This window comes from Monodon monoceros, unplaced genomic scaffold, assembly GCF_005190385.1.
Source record: "Monodon monoceros isolate NGI ecotype Baffin Bay Population unplaced genomic scaffold, NGI_Narwhal_1 Super_Scaffold_5, whole genome shotgun sequence".
Classification (NCBI taxonomy): Eukaryota; Metazoa; Chordata; class Mammalia; order Artiodactyla; family Monodontidae; genus Monodon; species Monodon monoceros.
Window position 1 is genome coordinate 12,523,865 of NW_021703782.1, and position 24,330 is coordinate 12,548,194.

Below are 24,330 nucleotides of genomic sequence, written 5' to 3' on the forward strand. Positions count from 1 at the left end.
TCCAAGAATTTGTCCATTTCTTTGTGGTTGTCCATTTTGTTGGCATATAATTGTTTGTAGTAGTCTCTTACAGTCCTTTGTATTTCTGTGGTGTCAGTTGTGATTTCTCCTTTTTCATTTCTAATTTTACTGATTTGCAGCCTCTCCCTTTTTTTTTCTTGATGAGTCTGGCTAAGGGTTTATCAATTTTGTTTATCTTCTCAAAGAACCAACTTTTAGTTTTATTTATCATTGCTATTGTTTTCTTTTTTTCTATTTCATTTATTTCTGCTCTGATCTTTATGGTTTCTTTCCTTCTACTGACTTTGGGTTTTCTTTTTTCTTCTTTCTCTAGTTGCTTTAGGTGTAACGTTAGATAGTTTGTTTTTTTTTTTCTTTAGGTGAGATTGAATTCTATAAACTTCCCTCTTAGAACTGCTTTTGCTGCATCCCATAGGTTTTGGGTCGTTGTGTTTTCATTGTCATTTGTTTCTATGCATTTGTTTATTTCTTCTTGGATTTCTTCAGTGATCTCTTGGTTATTTAGTAGCACACTGTTTAGTCTCCACGTATTTGTGTTTTTAACAGTTTTTTTCATGTAATTGATTTCCAGTCTCATAGCGTGTGGTCAGAAAAGATGCTTGATATTTCAATTTTCTTAAATTTTCCTAGGCTTGATTTGTGACCCAAGGTGTGATCTGTCCTGGGGAATGTTCTGTGTGCACTTAAGAAGAAAGTGTATTTTGTCACTTTCAGGTGGAATGCCCTATAGATATCAATCAAATCTATCTGGTCTGTTGTGTCATTTAAAGCTTGTCTTTCCTTATTTATTTTCATTTGCATTGATCTGTCCATTCGTGAAAGTGGGTGTTAAAGTCTCCTACCATTATTGTGTTACTGTCGATTTCCCCTTTTATGGCTGTTAGCATTTGTCTTATGTATTGAGGTGCTCCTATTTTGGGTGCATAAATATTTATAATTGTTATATCTTCTTCTTGGATTGATCTCTTGATCATTATGTAGTGTCTTTCCTTATCTCTTGTAACAGTCCTTATTTTAAGGTCTATTATATCTGATAGAAGTATTGCTACTCTGGCTTTCTTTTGATTTCCATTTGCATGGAGTATCTTTTTCCATCCCTTCACTTTCAGTCTGTATGTGTCCCTAGGTCTGAAGTGGGTCTCTTGTAGACAGCATATATATGGGTCTTGTTTTTGTATCCATTCAGCCAGTCTGTGTCTTTTGGTTGGGCCATTTAATCCATTTACATTCAAGATTATTATCGATATGTATGTTCCTCTTACCATTTTCTTAATTGCTTTGGGTTTGTTTTTGTGGGTCCTTTTCTTCTCTTGTGTTTCCACCTAGAGAATTTTCTTTAGCATTTGTTGTAAAGCTAGTTTGGTGGTGCTGAATTCTCTTAGCTTTTGCTTGTCTGTAAAGCTTTTGATTTCTCCATCAAATCTGAATGAGATGCTTGCTAGGTAGAGTAATCTTGGTTTTAGGTTTTTCTCTTTCACCATTTTAAGTATATCCTGCCACTCCTTCCTGGCCTGCAGAATTTCTGCTGAAAAATCAGCTGGTAACCTTAGGGGGGTTCCTTTGCATGTTATTTTTTGTTTTTCCCTTGCTGCTTTTAATATTTTTTCTTTGAATTTAATTTTTGTTAGTTTGATTAATATGTGTCTTGGTGTGTTTCTCCTCTGGTTTTTCCTGTATGGGAGTCTCTGCACTTCCTGGACTTCGGTGACTATTTCCTTTCCCACGTTAAGGAATTTTTCAACTATAATCTCTTCAAATGTTTTCTCAGACCCTTTCTTTTTCTCTTCTTCATCTGGGAGCCCTATAATTTGAATGTTCGCTTGTTTAGTGTTGTCCCAGAGGTTTCTGAGATTGTCTTCAATTCTTTTCATTCTTTTTTCTTTATTGTGCTCCTCCGCAGTTATCTCCACCATTCCATCTTCCAGCTCACTCATTCGTTCTTCTGCCTCCGTTATTCTGTTTGATTCCTTCTAGTGTATTTTTCTTTTCAGTTATTGCATTGTTCATCTCTGTTTGTTTGTTCTTTAGTTCTTCTAGATCTTTGTTAACCATTTCTTGTATTTTCTCAATCTGTGCCTCCAATTCTATTTCCGAGATTCTGGATCATCTTTACTATCATTACTGTGAATTCTTTTTCAGGTAGATTGCCTCTTTCCTCTTCATTTATTTGGTCTTGTAGGTTTTTACCTTCTTCATCTGTGACATAATTTTTTGTCAACTCATTTTTTTTTTTTTTTTTTTTTTTTTTTTTGATGGGTGGGATTGTGTTCTGGTTGTTTGGCCTGAGGCTTCCAGCACTGGCATTTGTAGGCGGTTGGGTAGAGGTGAGTCTTGGTCCCGACATGAGGACCTCTGGGAGACCTCACTCCTATGAATATTCCCTGGGGTCTGAGGTTCTCTGTTAGTCCAGTGGTTCAGACTCAGAGCTCCCACTGCAGGAACTCTGGCCTGACCCCCAGCTCGTGAACCAAGATTTTGCAAGCCGTGTGAAGTGCCAAAAAGACAAAAGAAAAAAAGGAGCAGAACAGTAAGAAAGAGTAAATAATAAGATTAGAAAACTAAAAGCTATCTTAGAAAGAATAAAAAAATAAAAATATAGATGAAACAACAACTGGAAGGTAAAACAGAACCAAGCAGTAATAAAGAGGAGGGGGGGAAAAAGCCTGAAAAGGCCTTGGCTGTGGGGGGGCAGGACTTAGGTTGGGGTGTGGTTTAGGTGGTGGACGGGGCCTATGCTTAGGACCCACAGGGCCAGAAAAGGCCCTGGGGCAGGGTCTTAGACTCAACACAGCAGGAGGGGCCCAGGAGTGCCTCTGGCCCTGGAGGGCAGACGACCAGGTCCAGGACCCCAGCATGCTCACTGAGCCAAAGTGGGCGGGGGAAGTCCCAGAGGGCCCCTCCCCATCGGCCTCTCTTCTTCTCCCTCCCATGTCCACAGCACCCACGCGGCTAGCGGTGGCCCCAGAAGGCAAGGGACCAGACCCGGAAGCCCAACAGGCTTCCTGGAGCTGAGTGGGCAGGGGAACCACCTGGGTTGCTTCCCCTGATCCTCCAGCCCCAAAGCGTCCCTTGCCCTGTCCTCCTCTCCTCCCCTTCCCTCCTCCTCCCTCCCTCCTACGCTCCCAGGACCAGCGTGGCACAGAGGGGGCCTCAGAGGGTGGGGCACCTGGCCTGGGACCCCAGCAGGTCTCCCGGGCTGAGTGGTCTGAGGAAACACCCGCCACACCTCCCCGATCCTCTGGTCCTTGAGGGTTCCCCCCACCACTGTCCACCTCTCCTCTTTCCCCCTTCTCCCTCCCATGCCCCTAGGACTCATGAGGCCAGAAGGGTCCTGGGAGAGAAGCGGGCCCAGGAAAATGGAGGACCAGGCCTGACAGCCCAGTAGGCTTCCCGGGCACAAGTGAGTGGGTGAAACAACCTCCGTGCCTCCCCTGGTCCTCCTATCACAGAGGGCCCCTCCCCCATCCATCTCTCCCCTTTTCCAACACCCCTGCCTCCCTCCTACGCCGCTACAAACAACATGGCCCAGAGGGTGCCTTGGAGGGTTGAGGACCCTGCCTGGGAGACCTGCATGCTTCCTGGCCGATTGGGCAGGGGAAACACCTGATTCTCTGAGCCCCTGAGGGTCCCTCCAGGCATGGGAACCCCTCCCCCCTCCCTCTTCCAAGTCACCCCTCAGGGGTGCCGGTCCTGTCTGGCCTTCACTTCTCCTCCCCCCTTACTCCCCCCATGTTCCTACCTGGTCACTCGGGGGTTCCTCCTGTCTCCTTGGGCATTGAGGTCCCCCACCAGCATCTGGCAGGCACCTTAGTTGTGGGGAGACATGAACTCCGCGTCCTCCCCCACCACCATCTTCTGTAGGCTCTTGTTTTTTTAATCCACTCTGCCACTCTGTGTCTTTTGATTGGAGCATTTAGTCCATTGACATTTAAGGTAACTTTTGATAGATAAGTATTGCTATTGTAGAGCTTGTTTTCCAGTTGATTTTTGTATTTCTTCTTTGTTCTTTTTTCTTCTTGTTTTTCGTTTCATCGTTTGATGATTTCCTTTTGTATTATGCTTGTGTTATCTTCCTTTTGTTTTTGTGCATCTATTGTATATCTTTGATTTGTGGTCCCCCTGTTTTTCAAGTATGTTAACCCCTTCCTATATGTACTTGCTTTAGAATCTATAGTGGTATAACCTCAAACACATTCTAAAAGATAACCTACATTTTCTTACCTCTTCCCCCACTTTTTATGATTTTGATGTCCTCTTTTACATCTTCATGTTTATCCTTTTGCTGTTCATTGTGGTTATCATCACTTTCACAAAAAAATTATTTTATTATTATTTTTAAAAAATTTGCATACTAGCTTATTTATGTGATTTACTTTCCAATTGTGATTTTCCTTTTCCTCTAGATTCTTCTTTTCTACTTAGAAAAGACCTTTCAATATTTCTTTTAGGGATAGATTTAGTATTGCTCTATTCCTTTAGTTTTTGCTTGTCTGAGAAATTCTTTCTCTCTCCTTCTATTCTAAGTGTTGATCTAGCTGGGTAGAGTATCCTAGGTTGCAGATTTTTCCCTTTAAGTACTTTGAATATATCTTGCAGCTCCTTTGTGGCCTGCAACATTTCTGTAAAGAAATCAGCTGATAGCCTTATGGGGGTTCCCTTGTAATTAGCCCTTTGTTTTTTCTCTTGCTGCCTTTAGAATCCTCTCTTTAACTTTTACCATTTTAATTATAGTATATCTTGGTATAGATCTGTTTGGGTTCAGTTCATCTTGTTTGGGACCCTCTGTACTTCCTGTACTTGTATATCTGTTTCCTTCTTTAAGTTTGGGATGTTTTCAGCCATAATTTCTTCACATACATTTTCAATCCCCTTTTCTCTTTCTTCTTCTGGGATGCCTGTTATGTGTAGATTGGTACACTTTACATTATCCCATAGGTCTTTTAAATTGCTTTCAATTTTTTTTTTTTCCATTTGGCTTTCTGTCTGCTGTTCTGACTGGGGGATTTCCATTGTTCCGTCTTCCAGATCACTTATTTATTCTTCTGCATTATTCAACCTGTTATTCATTGCCTTTAGTTCAGCTTTCATCTCGGTGAATGAGTTTTCTCATTTTCCTTGGCTCCTCTTTACACTTTCTAGTTCCTTTTACAGTAATCTACATTTGTATTGATAGCCTTTCTTAGTTCCTTCAATATTTTCATTATCTTTTTTTTGAACTCAGTGTCTATTAGACTGAGTGGATCTGTTTCATTGTTTGTTCTTTCTGGGGAATTCTCTTTTCTGGGTGTAGTTCCTCTGCTTCTTCATTTTACTTATATTTCTCTTACTCTATGAGTTTACGACAAACAATTATCTACTGTGGTCTTGGAGGGCTATTAGCATGTGGAAGTGTCCCTGTGTAGCTTGTGTGGGTTTAAAATGCAAGGTCTGTTTTCCGGATGTATACCTGCCACCTCTTTCCTCAGTGTGTGCTGGCCATTATCCCCTTGATAGGGGGTGTGACTGACGTTGTGGTGACCGAAGGCTACACTGGATGTTGAGTGGGGCCTCCTTTTTGCTCTGTGGTTGTCATAGCCCTCTCAGTGGCAGGGTCTGCTCCCTAGTTATTGCAGTAGAAGCCCCCAGATCCATTTCTGAGCTGTGGTGTGAGGTAGTTGGGATTGGAGTATGCCCAGGGAGAGGAGCCCCTGAGTATTGCTCCTCCAGAGCTCTCCACCAGGGAGTGCATTCTGTGCTGTCATCTGTCACCCATTGTGTGGGGTCACAAAGTACACTGTTGTTGGCACTGCGCTCGGTCTCACCTCAACCGTGAGAATGCAGGCAGTAAGCTCTGGTGTCCCTCAGGCGCTGTGTTCACAAAATTACCAGCATAGGTCTGCTGGCAATGATCCACTGAAGTGAGGTAGCAGGACCCCAGTAGTCACACACTTGAAGCTGCTGTTGGAGCCTATTGAAGCAGTGCAGACTCCAGCCCAGCCTCTGCGTGCATGCACCCACAAACCACATAGCTGCTAAGGCCAGGCTGGTCCCAGCCACGGGAGCACCCATTGTCCACTTGGATGTCCTGCAGGCGCTGAGTATACAAAGCCAGTGGCTGTGGGGTAGATCTGCGCAGCAGTGGGCAGAGGGCTCAGATTTCAGCCCCACCTCTGCATGTGGGCAGCCCGCTGGCATGCTCCCAGAGCTCCTACAGGTAGCGCTGAGTCAGCTGAAAGTGTGTGGAGAAAGACTGCTACAGGCCTGTCCCCCGCTTCCATGCTTCTTAACAAAAGGGCTTTGCTTCTATGGTGGGCCTGGGCTTCTTCTACATACACCCCTGGTTGCAGCCCATACCATGCTCCAGCCCCTTCAGGCTTTCTCTGAGCAGCCAACCCTGGTCCTCTCCTTGGGTCTGTCCTCTGAAACCCAAGTTTCAGAACTGAGGTCCCGCCCACACCAGCGGTTGCACATCTCAGGCTGGGGAGCACAGGGCAGTGACCCGGACCATCTGTGCAGGTCTCTCTCTGACCTGCCTGCCATAAACTGTCTGCTGCGCTTTGCTTTGAGCCTCTAAAGCTCCATTTCTGTCCTGGTTGATCTCCCCACCTGTGAAGAGGCTTTCCAGGTTGCGGGAAACTTTTCTCTTTCACAACTCCCTCCCAGATACGCAAGTTCCATCCCAATGCCTTTTTTTTAAAATTCTTGTACTACCTGGTTATGAGGAGATCTTTCATGTGATTTTGGGTGTTTGAGATATTCTGCCAGCATTCAGAGGGTATTCTGTGAGAATTGTTCCAGATGTAGATGTATATTTGACGTATTTGTGGGAGGAGGTGAGCTCCACATCCTTCTATTCTGCCATCTTGTGTGAGCGCCCTGGAAATCCTTTATTTAAAATTGATTTTCCTATAAGAAAGGTTTCTGAATTGTACTGCTGACTTTGGTTTTGAAGCTCTCTTACATTTATACACTTCTGTAATATTCTGATTCAGTAACTAAAAGATCTCTGACAAACCGATTCAGATCTGCTTCATTCACAAACTCAAGGGGCTTCCCTGCTGGCGCAGTGGTTAGGAATCCGCCTGCCAATTCAGGGGACACAGGTTCGAGCCCTGGTGCAGGAAGATCCCACATGCCGCGGAGCATCGAAGCCCATGCACCACAACTATGAGCCTGCACTCTACAGCCTGCAGACCACAGCTACTGAAGCCCGCGTGCCTAGAGCCTGTGCTCCACAACAAGAGAAGCCACTGCAATGAGAAGCCCATGCACCATAACAAAGAGTAACCCCCGCTCGTAGCAACTAGAGAAAGCCCGCACGCAGCAACAAAAATCCATCACAGCCAAAAATAAATATATTAATTAAATAAATTTATCTTAAAAAAAAAAACCATGGTACTGTGACTGTGTTAAGTATATTAAAAAATAATAATAATAAGTCAATGAAGGCCTTCCCTGGTGGAGCAGTGGTTAAGAATCTGCCTGCCAATGCAGGGGACACGGGTTTGAGCCCTGGTCCAGGAAGATCCCACATGCCACGGAGCAACTAAGTCTGTACGCTGCAACTACTGAGCCTGTACTCTAGAGCCCACGAGCCACAACTACTGAGCCCATGTGCCACAACTGCTGAGCACGCTTAGAGCCCATGCTCCACAACAAGAGACACCACTGCAACGAGAAGCCAGCACATCGCAACAAAGAGTAGTCCCTGCTTGCCGCAACTAGAGGAAGCCTGCACGCAGCAACAAAAACCCAATGCAGCCAAAAATAAATATATTTTTTAAAGTCAATGAAATGTTAAGATTAGGTGAACTAATCATTTATTATTGGGCTTACAAATCACTATGTCAGTTATTTTAGGAATGTATGATGTTAGGATTTTTTTGTCTGTGGCCTATTTAATTTTCAGAAATAATTTTGTAATATGGAAAGCTTTCATTCTAATTCACGAGTCTTCTTTCTTTTGCTGTATGTAAACTATTTAGAAAAACTTTGTTTACAAATATTTTTAAATATTCTATATATACATATATATGTTCTAAACGTTAGTTATTTTTCTTCTATATTGATGGATAGCCTACTTGTATTTCACTTCTGTTGTGAGAATTTAACTTTATAGATTTTTTTTATAAATGATTCTATAAATATTAAAATGAATAGCATTCTATAAAAGTCAAATTGTTTTTATTATGATAGGTGTGTTAGAAGAAGCAAGATTTTTTGGTATTGACTCATTGATTGAACACCTAGAAGTGGCAATAAAGGTAAGGCTCTTTTTACATTAGCCAAGTATTACATGTATTGTAGCTATCTCCCAAAATGCTCCACTGATCTGTCAATATGCTTTTCAAGAATTCTCAACCACCAGAAGATCATTCACCAATATCTCGAAAGGAATTTGTGCGATTTCTGCTAGCCACTCCAACCAAATCAGAATTGCGTTGCCAGGTAATTAAAGCAGACTTTTACGTGAGTTATTCGTGTAGGCAAATCTGTGAGTAAAGTTTTAAATTCTTCTGGGAATTTTTCTCTTGCCTTGTTTTCTTTTTTCATGAAAGATATATTTTACTTATGGGTCATAGCATTGATTTAGTCCCAAAATGGTTAGACAGAAAAAGAGATGTAATAATCTTTTTTATTGTCTAATTATGCCTCATGCAGCAGTTTTTGAGTAATGCATAGGAATTGCAGCAATAAAAATAAAAAGTCAATTGTACAGTTGTTATGTATGGTTAATCAGTGGAAGATACTTTTACTTTTATGTATTATAGCACTAATGATTTTAAAAACCACAATACTCACTTTAAAAAAATAAAACAATCTTGAATTATTGAATTAATAAAATAATTTAAGTACAATCAGGTTTAATAAAAAAATAATACTTATCAACGGGTATGTGGCCAGCAGAGATCTCTCTTTAGAAACTTCTGCACATAAATGAGGCATTGCCAGGATGCATTCTAATGTTATATGTAAGTTGAGTTCCTTTAAGAACCTGTTAAGGACACTAATTTTATGTATCTCAGTTCCATTTGATCATGTTTTGTAACGAACTCCAAATGACAGAACTGCCAATTACTTCTAAAACACATGGTGGTTAGCTATTGTAATTGAATATACAACAGATGGTTTAAATATTGTGACAGTTTGTGTTTTTTAATTTTAGGGTTTAAACTTCAGTGGTGCTGATCTTTCTCGTTTGGACCTTCGATACATTAACTTCAAAATGGCCAATTTAAGCCGCTGCAATCTTGCCCACGCTAATCTCTGCTGTGCAAATCTTGAACGAGCTGATCTCTCTGGATCAGTGCTTGACGTAAGAATCATTTTTGGTTACAAAAGAAAATTAAATTTTTAGTCTGTTGAACACTCAGAGCAGAAATTATATCTGTCCCTTACTGGAGCTTTTACTTGCAAACAGATAATTTACTAAGTTGATGATAAAACTGAAGGTTCTGAAAGTGAAATGGGTTGGTTTTGCAACTTTGGTATCCTTTATTAAACATAGGTCTGAAAAGTATAGCAACTAATAAGAAATGAAATCTTGAAATTAGATCCTGATCTCCTCAACACTCTATTTATTAGGACTTCTATTTTCAATGGATTAATAGGGTAAAGCTGGAAAGTATCTTTGAATTTTTCTATTCAGGTTCATTTCTGGAATAGGAAAATGTTATTGCTCCAGGGGATATGTGGCAGTTATTTTTAAATAAACATGGTATACAGCAATCTGTATAAGTTAGCATCTCAGTGGCTCTCTACCTCTATTCATATGTGTTTACATATATGTATGTGTATATATGTGTGTGTGTACATATGTATATGCATGTATTTGTGTAGCATTTACCTGTGTTAATTTGAGATTAGAGGATATATGTAAAACCAGCCATGAAATCTAATTTCTAAGAACTTTCAGTTCCTTAATATCAAGGACCATGTCTGTGTGCCTTTTGAGTTAATAACACCTAATATAGTACCTTGCCTTTAGTAGTCACTGAATAAATGTTTATTGAATTTTATAATGTTGGTTTTGTTCCTTAGCTGCAGTGTATTTTTCCATGAAACTTGGATCTAATAGAATATGCCAACACATTTCCTTGTTCCATTTTATGATGAAGGATCAAATAAATAGCAAAATAAGCAAAACACTAACAGTACAAAGGAAAAATCTGAAGGACCTAATTTTTAAATAGTGAAATGCTGAGAGGCAGCTTTGTTGGTTTCTGTTAAGGAATGAAAAAAAAAAAAAGATAAGACAGATTGGATCATTGAATACAAATGGTTTTGAGTTCTATTTAATTATAGCATTACTGTGAGCCTGAACCATAATTTTCGTATCTTTAAATGCTTGTTCTACCCACATTGTATAATTGATGTGAAGGCCAATATGTATATATAATATACATGTGTATATATTATATATATATGTATAATTTTTTTATTGATGTGTAGTTGATTTACAATGTCATGTTAGTTTCAGGTGTACAGCACAGTGATTCAGTTACATATGTGTGTGTGTGTGTTTGTGTGTGTATACATGTATACATATATATACAGTCTTTTTCAGATTCTCTTCCCTTATAGGTTATTACAAAATACTGAGTATAATTCCCTGTGCTATACAGTAGGTCCTCGTTGGTTATCTATTTTACATATAGTAATAGGTATATGTTAATCCCAACCTCCTAATTTATCCCTCTTCCCATCCCCTTTTCCCCCATTTGGTAACCACACATTTTTTCCCTATGTCTGTGAGTCTCCTCCTGTTTTGGAAATAAGTTCATTTGTATCTTTCTGGTTTTTTACATTCCACATATAAGCAATATCATATATTTATCTTTCTCTGTCTGGCTTACTTCACTTAGTATGATAATCTCTAGGTCCACCTATATTGCTGCAAATGGAATTATTTCATTCTTTTTTCATGGCTGAATAATATTCCACGGTGTATATATATACCACATCTTCTTTATCCATTAATCTGTCCATGGACATTTAGTTTGCTTCCATGTCTTGGCTGTTGTAAATAGTGCTGCAGTTAGCATTGGGGTGCATGTGTCTTTTCAAATTATGGTTTTCTCCGGATACATGCCCAGGAGTGGGATTGCTGGATGATATGGTAGCTCTCTTTTTAGTTTTTTAAGGAGCCTCCATACTGTTCTCCATAGTTGCTGTACCAATTTCCATTCCCACCAACAGTGTAGGAGGGTTCCTTTTCCTAACCCCTCTCCAACATTATTTGTAGACTTTTTGATAACAGCTATTCTGACCAGTGTGAGGTGGTACCTCATTGTAGTTTTGATTTGCATTTCTCTAATAATTAGCAGTGTTGAGCATCTTTTCATGTGCTTTTTGGCCATCTGTATGTCTTCTTTGGAGAAATGTCTGTTTAGATCTTTTGCCCATTTTTTGATTGTGTTGTTTGTTTTTTTGATATTGAGCCACAAGAGCTGTTTGTATATTTTGGAGATTAATCCCTTGTCAGTTGCATCATTTGCAAATTTTCTCCCATTCCATAGATTGTCTTTTTGTTTTGTTTATGGCTTCCTTTGCTGTGTAAAAGCTTTTAAGTTTAATTAGTTCCCATTTGTTTATTTTTGTTTTTATTTTCATTATTCTAGGAGACAAATCTAAAAAGATACTGCTGCAATTTATGTCAAAGAGTGTTCTGCCTATGTTTTCTGCTAGGTTTTATAGTATCCGGTACTACATTTAGGTCTTTAATCCATTTTGAGTTTTTTGTTTGTTTTTGTTTTTGTTGTTTCTTTTTTTGGCCACACCACGTGGCCTGAGGGATCTTAGTTCCCAGACCAGGGATCAAACCCATGCCCCCTGCAATGGAAGCATGGAGTCTTAACCACTGGGTACCCAGGGAAGTCTTGAGTTTATTTTTGTGTATGGTGTTAGAGAATGTTCTAATATCATTCTGTTACATCTAGCTTTCCCAATTTCCCAGCACCACATGGTAAAGAGGCTGTCTTCTCCACTGTATATTCTTGCACCTTTCTCATAGATTAATTGACCATAGGTGTGTAGGTTTATTTCTGGGCCTTCTATACTGTTCCATGATCTATAGTTCTGTTTTTGTGCCAGTACCATCCTGTTTTGGTTACTATAGCTTTGTATTATAGTCTGAAGTCAGGGAGCCTGATTCCTCCATCTCCAGCTTTCTTTCTCAAGATTGCTTTGGCTATTCAGGGTCTTTTGTGTTTCCATACAAATTAAAAATTTTTTTTGTTCTAGTTCTATGAAAAATGGCATTACTGGTAATTTGATAGGGATTGCATTGAATCTGTAGATTGCCTTGGGTTGTCTAGTCATCTTGACAATATGGATTCTTCCAATTCAAGAACACAGTATATCTTTCCATTTGTATCATCTTCGATTTCTTTCATTAGCATCTTATAGTTTTGGGAGTACAGGTCTTTTACCTCCTTAGGTAAATTTATTCCTAGGTATTTTATTCTTTTTGATGCAATGGTAAATGGGATTGTTTCCTTAATTTTTCTTTCTGATCTTTCATTGTTAGTGTGTAGAAATGCAACAGGTTTCTGTGTATTAATTTTCTATCCTGCAACTTAACCAAATTCACTAAACAGCTCTAGCAGTTTTCTGGTAGCTTCTTTAGGATTTTCTATGTATAGTATCATATCATCTGCAAGCAGTGATAGTTTTACTACTTCTTTTTCAATTTGGATTTCTTTTTTTTTTTTTTTCTTTTTCTTCTCTGATTCCTGTGGCTAGGATGTCAAAACTATTTTGAATAAAAGTGGTGAGAATGGATATCCTTGTCCTGTTCCTGATCTTAAAGGAAGTGCTTTCAGCTTTTCACCATTGAGTATGATGTTAGCTGTGGGTTTGTCACAGATGGGCTTTATTATGTTGAACTGGGTTCCCTCTCTGCCCACTTTCTGGAGAGTTTTTTATCATAAATGGATGTTGATTTTTTTTAACACAGACTTTATTGAAACATAATACTAATACAGAAAAACACACAAATTATAAATGTATAAGTCAATAAATGTTCACAAAGTGAGCACATTTATAAAGTCAGCACTAGATCAAGAAACAGACCATTACCCAGAAGCCCTCATGTCCTCCTTCTAATCAAGGGTAACCAATATCCTGACTTCTTACAACACCATAGGTGAGTTCTATGTATCTTTGAAATTTAATAAATGGAATCATTTAGTAAATACTTTTTGTGTGTCTGGCTTCTTTTCCTCAGCATATTTGTGAGGTGAATTCAGTGTAAGCATGTAATTTAAGTTTTTATTTTTGGATTTAATTTTTTTGTTATAGAGCAGGTTCTTATTACTCATCCATTTTATACACATCAGTGTATACATGTCAATCCCAATCTCCCAATTCATCATACCACCACCACCACCCCCCGCCACTTTCCCCCCTTGGTGTCCATACATTTGTTCTCTACATCTGTGTCTCAATGTCTATCCTGCAAACTGGTTCATCTGTACCATTTTTCTAGGTTCCACATATATGCGTTAATCTATGATATTTGTTTTTCTCTTTCTGACTTCACTTTGTATGACAGTCTCTAGATCTATCTACATCTCTACAAATGACCCAGTTTCGTTCCTTTTTATGGCTGAGTAATATTCCATTGTATATATGTACCACATTTTCTTTATCCATACGTCTGTCGATGGGCATTTAGGTTGCTTCCATTACCTGGCTATTGTAAATAGTGCTGCAGTGAACATTGGGGTGCATGTGTCTTTTTGAATTATGGTTTTCTCTGGGTATACACCCAGTAGTGGAATTGCTGGGTCATATGGTAATTCTATTTTTAGTTTTTTAAGGAACTTCCATACTGTTCTCCATGGTGGCTGTATCAATTTAAATTCCCACCAACAGTGCAAGAGGGATCCCTTTTCTCCACTCCATCTCCAAAATTTGTTGTTTGTAGACTTTCTGATGATGCCCATTCTAACTGGTGTGAGGTGATACCTCATTGAAGTTTTGATTTGCATTTCTCTAATGATTAGTGATGTTGAGCAGCTTTTCATGTGCTTCTTGGACATCTGTATGTCTTCTTTGGAGAAATGTCTATTTAGATCTTCTGCCCATTTTCGGGTTGGGTTGTTTATTTCTTTAATATTGAGCTGCATGAGCTGCTTATATATTTTGGAGATTAATCCTTTGTCCTTTGATCCATTTGCAAATATTTTCTCCCATCCTGAGGGTTGTCTTTTCATCTACTTTATGGTTTCCTTTGCTGTGCAAAAGGCTTTAAGTTTCATTAGGTCCCATTTGTTTATTTTTATTACCATTACTCTAGGAGGTGGATCAAAAAAGATCTTGCTGTGATTTATGTCAAAGAGTGTTATTCCTGTTTTCCTCTAAGAGTTTTATACTGTCCAGTCTTACATTTAGGTCTCTAATCCATTTTGAGTTTATTTTTCTGTATGGTGTTAGGGAGTGTTCTAATTTCATTCTTTTACATGTAGCTGTCCAGTTTTCACAGCACCACTTATTGAAGAGACTGTCTTTTCGCCATTGTATATCCTTGCTTCCTTTGTCATAGATTAGTTGACCATAGGTGCGTGGGTTTATCTCTCGGCTTTCTATCTTGTTCCATTGATCTGTGTTTCTGTTTTTGTGCCAGTACCATATTGTCTTCATTACTGTAGCTTTGTAATATAGTCTGAAGTCAGGTAGTCTGATTCCTCCACCTCCATTTTTTTCCCTCAAGGCTGCTTTGGCTATTCAGGGTCATTGGTGTCTCCACACAAATTTTAAGATTTTTTGTTTTAGTTCTGTAAAAAATGCCATTGGTAATTTGATAGGGATTGCATTCAATCTGTAGGTTCCTTTGGGTACTATAGTCATTTTGACAGTATTGCTTCTTCGAATCCAAGAACATGGTATATCTCTCCATTTGTTTGTATATCTTTATTTTCTTTCATCAGTGTCTTATAGTTTTCTGCATACAGGTCTTTTGTCTCTCTAAGTAGGTTTATTCCTAGGTATTTTACTCTTTTTGTTGCAGTGGTAAATGGGAGTGTTTCCTTAATTTCTCTTTCAGATTTTTCATCATGAGTGTATAGGAATGCAAGAGATTTCTGTGCATTAATCTTGTATCCTGCAAATTTACCGAATTCATTGATTAGCTCTAGTAGTTTTCTGGTGGCATATTTAGGATTCTCTATGTATAGTATCATGTCACCTGCCAACAGTGACAGTTCTTCTTTTCCAATGTGTATTCCTTTTATTTCTTTTTCTTCTCTGATTGCCATGGCTAGGACTTCCAAAACTATGTTGAATAAGAGTGGTGAGAGTGGACATCCTTGTCTTGTTCCTGATCTTAGAGGAATCACTTTCAGTTTTTCACCATTGAGAATAATGTTTGCTGTGGGTTTGTCGTATATGGCCTTTATTATGTTGAGGTAGGTTCCCTCTATGCCCACTCTCTGGAGAGTTTTTATCATAAATGGGTGTTGCATTTTGTCAGAAGGTTTCACTGCATCTATTGACATGATCATATCAATTTTATTCTTCAGTTTCTTAATATGGTGTATCACATTGATTGATTTGCATATATTGAAGAATCCTTGCATCCCTGGGATAAATCCCACTTGATCATGGTGTATGATCCTTTTAATGTTGGATGTATTGTTGGATTCTGTTTGCTAGTATTTTGTTGAGGATTTTTGCATCTATATTCATCAGTAATATTGGTCTGTAATTTTCTTTTTTTTTAGTATCTTTGTCTGGTTTTGGTATCAGGGTGATGGTGGCCTTGTAGAATGAGTTTGGGAGTTTTCCTTCCTCTGCAATTCTTTGGAAGAGTTTGAGAAGGATGGGTGTTAGCTCTTCTCTAAATGTTTGATAGAATTCACATGTGAAGCATTCTGGTCCTGGACTTTTGTTTGTTGGAAGATTTTTAATCAGTTTCAATTTCATTATTTGTGATTGGTCTGTTCATATTTTCTATTTCTTCCTAGTTCAGTCTTGGGAGGTTATACCTTTCTAAGAATTTGTCCATTTCTTCCAGATTGTCCATTTTATTGCCATAGATTTGCTTGTGGTTGTCGCTTAGGATGCTTTGTATATCTGTGGTGTCTGTTGTAACTTCTCCTTTTTCATTTCTAATTTTATTGATTTGAGTCCTCTCCCTCTTTTTCTTGATGAGTCTGGCTAATGGTTTATCAATTTTGTTTATCTTCTCAGAGAACCAGCTTTTAGTTTTATTGATCTTTGCTATTGTTTTCTTTGTTTCTGTTTCATTTATTTCTGCTCTGATCTTTATGATTTCTTTCCTTCTGCTGACTTTGGGTTTTGCTTGTTCTTCTTTCTCTAATTGCTTCAGGTGTAATGTTAGATTGTTTATTTGAGATTTTTCTTGTTTCTTGAGGTAGGCTTGTATAACTATAAACTTCCCTCTTAGAAATGCTTTTGCTGCATCCCATAGGTTTTGGATCGTCGTCTTTTCATTGTCATTTGTCTCTACGAATTTTTTTATTTCCTCTTTGATTTCTTCAGTGATCGCTTGGTTATTTAGTAACGTATTGTTTAGCCTCCATGTGTTTGTGTTTTTTACGTTGTCTTGTCTGTAATTGATTTCTAATCTCGTAGCGTTGTGGTCAGAAAAGATGCTTGATATGATTTCAATTTTCTTAAATTTACTGAGGCTTGATTTGTGACCTAAGATGTGATCTATCCTGGAGAATGTTCTGTGCACACTTGAGAAGGAAGTGTAATCTGCTGTTTTTGGATGGAATGTCCTATGAACGTCAATTAAATCTGTCTGCTCTATTGTGTCATTTAAAGCTTGTGTTTCCTTATTAATTTTCTGTTTGGATGATTTGTCCATTGGTGTCAATGAGGTGTTAAAAGTCCCCCACTATTATTGTGTCACTATCGATTTCCTCTTTTATAGCTGTTAGCAGTTGCCTTATGTATTGACATGTTCCTATGTTGGGTGCATATATATTTATAATTATTATATCTTCTTGGAATGATCCCTTGATCATTATGTAGTGTCCTTCCTTGTAACGTTCTTTATTTTAAAGTCTATTTTTATCTGATATGAGTATTGCTACTCCAGCTTTCTTTTCATTTCCATTTATATGGAATATCTTTTTTCATCCCCTCACTTTCAGTCTGTATGTGTCCCTGGGTCTGAAATGGGTCTCTTGTAGGCAGCATATAGATGGGTCTTGTTTTTGTATCCATTCAGCAAGCCTGTGTCTTTTGGTTGGAGCATTTAATCCTTTCACGTTTAAAGTAATTATATATATGTTCCTATTACCATTTTGTTAATCGTTTTGGGTTTGTTTTTGTAGGTCCTTTTCTTCTCTTGTGTTTCCCACTTAGAGAAGTTCCTTTAGCATTTGTTGTAGAGCTGGTTTGGTGGTGCTGAATTCTTTTAACTTTTGCTTGTCTGTAAAGCTTTTGATTTCTCCATCGAATCTGAATGAGATCCTTGCTGAGTAGAGTAATCTTGGTTGTAGGTTCTTCCCTTTCATCACTTTAAGTATATCATGCCACTCCCTTCAGGCTTGTAGAGCTTCTGCTGAGAAATCAGCTGTTAACCTTACGGGAGTTCCCTTGTATATTATTTGTCATTTTTCCCTTGCTGCTATCAATGATTTTATTTTGTCTTTAATTTTTCCCAATTTGATTACTATGTGTCTCGGTGTGTTTCTCCTTGGGTTAGCCTGTATGGGACTCTCTGTGCTTCCTGGACTTGGGTGGCTATTTCCTTTCTCATGTTAGGGAAGTTTTCAACTATAATCTCTTCAAGTATTTTCTATGGTACTTTCTCTCTCTCTTCTCCTTCTGGGACCCGTATAATGCAAATTTTGTTGCGTTTAATGTTGTCCCAGAGGTCTCTTAGGCTGTCTTCATTTCTTTTCATTCTTTTTCTTTATTCTGTTCTGCAACAGTGAACTCCACCATTCTGTCTTCCAGGTTGCTTATCTGTTCTTCTGCCTCACTTATTCTGCTGTTGATTCTTTGTGGTGTATTTTTCATTTCCATTATTGTATTGTTCATCTCTGTTTGTTTCTTCTTTAATTCTTCTAGGTCTTTGTAAACATTTCTTTCATCTTCTCGATCTTTGCCTCCATTATTTTTCTGAGGTCCTGGATCATCTTCACTACCATTATTCTGAATGCTATCTCCTCTTCATTTAGTGGTTTTTCTGCGGTTTTATCTTGTTCCTTCATCTGGTACATAGCCCTCTGCCTTTTCATCTTGTCTGTCTTTCTATGAACGTAGTTTTTGTTCAACAGGCTTGTAGTTCTTCTTTTTTTTTTAACACCTTTATTGGAGTATAATTGCTTTACAATGGTGTGTTAGTTTCTGCTTTATAAAAAAGTGAATCAGTTATACATATACATATGTTCCCATATCTCTTCCCTCTTCTTTCTCCCTCCAACCCTCCCTATCCCACCGCTCCAGACTGTCACAAAGCACCAAGCTGATCTCCCTGTGCTATGCGGCTGCTTCCCACTAGCTATCTACCTTACGTTTGGTAGTGTATATATGTCCTTGCCTCTCTCTCACTTGGTCACAGCTCACCCTTCCCACTCCCCATATCCTCAAGTCTGTTCTCCAGTAGGTCTGTGTCTTTATTCCTTTCTTACCCCTAGGTTCTTCATGACATTTTTTTATTCTTAAATTCCATATATGTGTGTTAACATACGGTATTTGTCTTTCTCCTTCTGACTTACTTCACTCTGTATGACAGACTCTAGGTCTATCCACCTCATTACAAATAGGTCAATTTAATTTCTTTTTATGGCTGAGTAATATTCCATTGTATATATGTGCCACATCTTCTTTATCCATTCATCCCATGATGGGCACATAGGTTGTTACCATCTCCGGGCTATTGTAAATAGAGCTACAATGAATATTTTGATACATGTCTCTTTTTGAATTATGGTTTTCTCAGGGTATATGCCCAGTAGTGGGATTGCTGGCTCATATGGTAGTTCTATTTGTAGTTCTTTAAGGAACCTCCACACTGTTCTCCACGGTGGCTGTAACAATTTACATTCCCACCAACAGTGCAAGAGTGTTCCCTTTTCTCCACACCCTCTCCAGCATTTATTGTTTCTAGATTTTTTTTTTTTTTTTTGCAGTACACGGGCCTCTCACCGTTGAGGCCCCTCCTGCCGCGGAGCACAGGCTCTGGACGCGCAGGCTCAGCGGCCACGGCTCACGGGGCCAGCCGCTCCGCGGCATGTGGGATCCTCCCAGATCAGGGCATGAACCCGTGGCCCCTTCATCGGCAGGCGAACTCTCAACCACTGCGCCACCAGGGAAGCCCTGTTTCTAGATTTTTTGATGATGGCTTTTCTGGCTGGTGTGAGATGATATCTTATTGTAGTTTTGATTTGCATTTCTCTAATGATTAATGATGTTGAGCATTCTTTCATGTGTTTGTTGGCAGTCTGTATATCTTCTTTGATGAAATGTCTATTTAGGTCTTCTGCCCATTTTTGTATTGGGTTGTTTGGTGTTTTGTTATTGAGCTGCATGAGCTGCTTATGAATTTTGGAGATTAATCGTTTGTCGGTTGCTTCATTTGCAAATATTTGCTCCCATTCTGAGGGTTGTCTTTTGGTCTCGTTTATGGTTTTCTTTGCTGTGCAAAAGCTTTGAAGTTTCATTAGGTCCCATTTGTTTCTTTTCTTTTTTTTTTTTTTTTTCCATTTCTCTAGGAGGTGGGTCAAAAAGGATCTTGCTGTGATTTATGTCATAGAGTGTTCTGCCTATGTTTTCCTCTAAGAGTTTGATAGTTTCTGTCTTACATTTAGGTCTTTAATCCATTTTGAGCTTATTTTTGTGTATGGTGTTAGGGAGTGATCTAATCTCGTACTTTTACATGTACCTGTCCAGTTTTCCCAGCACCACTCATCGAAGAGGCTGTCCTTTCTCCACTGTACATTCCTGCCTCCTTTGTCAAAGATAAGGTGACCATATGTGCGTGGGTTTATCTCTGGGCTTTCTGTCCTGTCCCATTGATCTTTCTTTCTGTTTTTGTGCCAGTACCATACTGTCTTGATTACTGTAGCTTTGTAGTATAGTCTGAAGTCAGGGAGCCTGATTCCCCCACCTCCGTTTTTCGTTGTCAAGATTGCTTTGGCTATTCGTGGTCTTTTGTGTTTCCATAGAAATTGTGAAATTTATTGTTCTAGTTTTGTGAAAAATGCCAGTGGTAGTTTGGTAGGGATTGCATTAAATCTGTAGATTGCTTTGGGTAGTAGAGTCATTTTCACAATGTTGATTCTTCCAATCCAAGAACATGGTATATCTCTCCATCTATTTGTATCATCTTTAATTTCTTTCATCAGTGTCTTATAATTTTCTGCATACAGGTCTTTTGTTTCCCTAAGTAGTTTTATTCCTGCATATTTTTATTCTTTTTATTGCAGTGGTAAATGGGAGTTTTTTCTTGATTTCACTTTCAGATTTTTCATCATTAGTGTATAGGAATGCCAGAGATTTATGTGCATTAATGTGGTATCCTGCTCTTTTACCAAATTCATTGATTAGCTCTAATAGTTTTCTGGTAGCATGTTTAGTATTCTCTATATATAGTATCACGTCATCTGCAAACAGTGACAGCTTTACTTCTTCTTTTCCGATTTGGAATCCTTTTATTTCCTTTTCTTCTCTGATTGCTGTGGCTAAAACTTCCAAAACTATGTGGAATAACAGTGGTGAGAGTGGGCCACCTTGTCTTGTTCCTGATCTTAGTGGAAATGCTTTCAGTTTTTCACCATTGAGGACGATGTTGGCTGTGGGTTTGTCATATATGGCCTTTATTATGTTGAGGAAAGTTCCCTCTGTGCCTACTTTCTGCAGGGTTTTTATCATAAATGGGTGTTGAATTTTGTCGAAAGCTTTCCCTGCATCTATTGAGATGATCATATGGTGTTTGTCCTTCAGTTTGTTAGTATGGTTTATCACATTGATTGATTTGCATATGTTGAAGCATGCTTGCATTCCTGGAATAAACCCCATTTGATCATGGTGTATGATCCTTTTAATGTGTTGTTGGATTCTGTTTGCCAGTATTTTGTTGAGGATTTTTGCATCTATGTTCATCAGTGATATTGGCCTGTAGTTTTCTTTCTTTGTGACATCCTTGTCTGGTTTTGGTATCAGGGTGATGGTGGCCTTTTAGAATGAGTGTGGGAGTGTTCATCCCTCTGCTATATTTTGGAATAGTTTGAGAAGGATAGGTGTTAACTGTTCTCTTAATGTTTGAATTCGCCTGTGAAGCCACCTGGTCCTGGGATTTCGTTTGTTGGAAGCTTTTTAATCACAGTTTCAATTTCAGTGCTTGTGATTGGTCTGTTCATGTTTTCTATTTCTTCCTGATTTAGTCTTGACAGGTTGTTCATTTTTAAGAATTTGTCCATTTCTTCCAGGTTGTCCATTTTATTGGCATAGAGTTGCTTGTAGTAATCTCTCATGATCTTTTGTATTTCTGCAGTGTCAGTTGTTACTTCTCCTTTTTCATTTCTAATTCTGCTGATTTGAGTCTTCTCCCTTTTCTTCTTGATGAGTGTGGCTAATGGTTTATCAATTTTGTTTATCTTCCCAAAGAACCAGCTTTTACTTTTATTGATCTTTGCTATTGTTTCCTTCATTTCTTTTTCATTTATTTCTGATCTGATCTTTATGATTTCTTTCCTTCTGCTAACTTTAGGGTTTTTTTGTTCTTTCTCTAATTGCTTTAGGTGCAAGTTTAAGTTGTTTATTCAAGATGTTTCCTGTTTCTTAAGGTAGTATTGTATTGCTATAAACTTCCCTCTTAGAACTGCTTTTGCTGCATCCCATAGGTTTTGGGTCGTCGTGTCTCCATTGTCATTTGTTTCTAGGTATGTTTTTATTTCCTCTTTGATTTCTTCAGTGATCACTTCGTTATTAAGTAGTGTATTGTTTAGCCTCCATGTGTTTGTATTTTTTACAGATCTTTTCCTGTAATTGATATCTAGTCTCATAGCGTTTTGGTCGGAAAAGATACTTGATACAATTTCAATTTTCTTAAATTTACGAAGGCTTGATTTGTGACCTAGAATATGATGTATCCTGGAGAATGTTCCATGAGCAGTTGAGAAAAATGTGTATTCTGTTGTTTTTGCATGGAATGTCCTATAAATAGCAATTAAGTCCATCTTGTTTAATGTATCATTTAAAGCTTGTGTTTCCTTATTTATTTTCATTTTGGATCATCTGTCCATTGGTGAAAGTGGGGTGTTAAAGTCCCCTACTATGTATGTGTTACTGTTGATTTCCACTTTTATGGCTCTTAGTATTTGCCTTATGTATTGAGGTGCTCTTATGTTGGGTGTATAAATATTGTAGTTCTTCTTGCTTCTGCTGCCTGCCCTCTGGTGGATGAGGCTATCTAAGAGGCTTGTGCAAGTTTCCTGATCGGAGGGACTGGTGGTGGATAGAGTGGGCTGTTTGTTGCTCTGGTGGGCAGAGCTTAGTAAAACTTTAATCTGCTTGTCTGCTGATGGTGGGGCTGGGTTCCCTCCCTGTTGGTTGTTTGGCCTGAGGCACCCAACACTGGAGCCTCAGGCCAGACAACAACAGGGCTCTTTGGTGGGGCTAATGGCAGCCTCTGGGAGGGCTCTCGCCAAGGAATACTTCCCAGAACTTCTGCTTCCAGTGTCCTTGTCCTCACAGTGAGACAGAGCCAACCCCCGCCTCTGCAGGAGACCCCCCAACACTAGCATGTAGTTCTGTTTCAGTCTGTATGGGGTCACTGCTCCTTCCCCTGGGTCCCAACGCACACACTACTTTGTGTGTGCCCTCCAAGAGTGGAGTCTCTGTTTACCCCAGTCCTGTCAACATCCTGCAATCAAATCCAGCTAGTCTTCAAAGTCTGATTTTCTAGGAATTCCTCCTCCCGCTGCCGGACCCCAGGTTCGGAAGCCTGACGTGGGGCTCAGAACCTTCACTCCAGTGGGTGGACTTCTGTGGTCTAAGAGTTCTCCAGTTTGTGGGTCACCCACCCAGCAGTTACGGGATTTGATTTTATTGTGATTGCACCCCTCCTGCCGTCTCATTGTGGCTTCTCCTTTGTCTTTGGATGTGGGGTATCTTTTATGGTGAGTTCCAGTGTCTTCCTGTCGATGATTGTTCAGCAGTTAGTTGTGATTCCAGTGTTCTCACAAGAGGGAGTGAGAGCACGTCCTTCTACTCTGCCATCTTGAACCAATCTGGATGTTGAATTTTATGAAAAGCCTTTTCTGCATCTATTGAGATGATAATATGGTTTTTATTCTTCAGTTTTTTACTGGGATGTATCACACTGATTGGTTTGCAGATATTGAAAAATCCTCGCATCCCTGGGATAAATCCCACTTGATTATCATGTATGATCCTTTTAATGTATTGTTGGCTTCGGGTTGCTAGTACTTTGTTGAGGATTTTTGCCTGATAGTCTCCTGTAATTTTCTTTTTTTGTGGTATCTTTGTCTGATTATGGTATCACGGTGATGGTGGCCTTATAGAGTGAGTTTGGAAGTGCTTCCTCCTGTGCAATTTTTTGGAATAGTTTCAGAAGTGTAGGTGTTAACTATTCTCTAAATGTTTGAGAGCATTCACCAGTGGAGTCTTGTGGTCCTGGACTTTTGTTTGTTGGGAGTTTTTTTAATCACAGATTCAATTTCAGTACTTGTAGTTGGTCTGTTCATATTTTCTATTTCTTCCTGGTTCAGTTTTGCAAGATTGTACCTTTCTAAGAATTTGTTCATTTGTTCTAGGTTGCCCATTTTATTGGCATATAGTTGCTTGTAGTAATCTCTAATGCTCCTTTGTATTTCTGCAGTGTCAGTTGTTACTTCTCCTTTTTCAGTTCTAATTTTATTGATTTGGGCCCTTCCCTTTAGTTTTCTTTATCTTCTCAGAGAACCAGCTTTTAGTTTCATTGATCTTTGCTATTTTTTTTTAGTCTCAATTTCATTTATTTCTGCTCTGATCTTTATGACTTCTTTCTTTCTATTAACTTTGGATTTTGTTCTTCTTCCTCTAGTTGCCTTAGGTGTAAGTTTAGGTTGTTTATTTGAGATTTTTCTTGTTTCCTGAGGTAAGCTTTTATCAGTATAAACTTCCCTCTTAGAATTGCTTTTGCTGCATCCCATAGGTTTTGGATCATTGTGTTTTCATCTTCATTTGTCTCTAGGTATTTTTTGTTTTGTTTGTTTATTAATATATATATTTATTTAACTGGCTATGTTAGGTCTCAGTTGCAGCATGCAGGACCTTCATTGCAGCATGCGGGATCTTTTGTTGCAGTGCATGGGCTCTTCGTTGCGGCATGTGGGCTTCTCT

General features: G+C 38.9%; 1 protein-coding gene across 1 annotated transcript in view; it reads left to right on the forward strand.

Annotated features, from left to right (window-relative positions):
• The window catches only part of KCTD9 (potassium channel tetramerization domain containing 9), a 53,676-nt gene that overhangs the window by 18,801 nt on the left and 10,545 nt on the right, over positions 1–24,330 (forward strand). Inside the window, exons 7-9 of the mRNA XM_029204008.1 lie at positions 8,197–8,264; positions 8,353–8,448; positions 9,167–9,316. Of these exons, the coding sequence (XP_029059841.1) occupies positions 8,197–8,264; positions 8,353–8,448; positions 9,167–9,316 (314 nt within the window). The remainder of the gene's footprint in view (positions 1–8,196; positions 8,265–8,352; positions 8,449–9,166; positions 9,317–24,330) is intronic.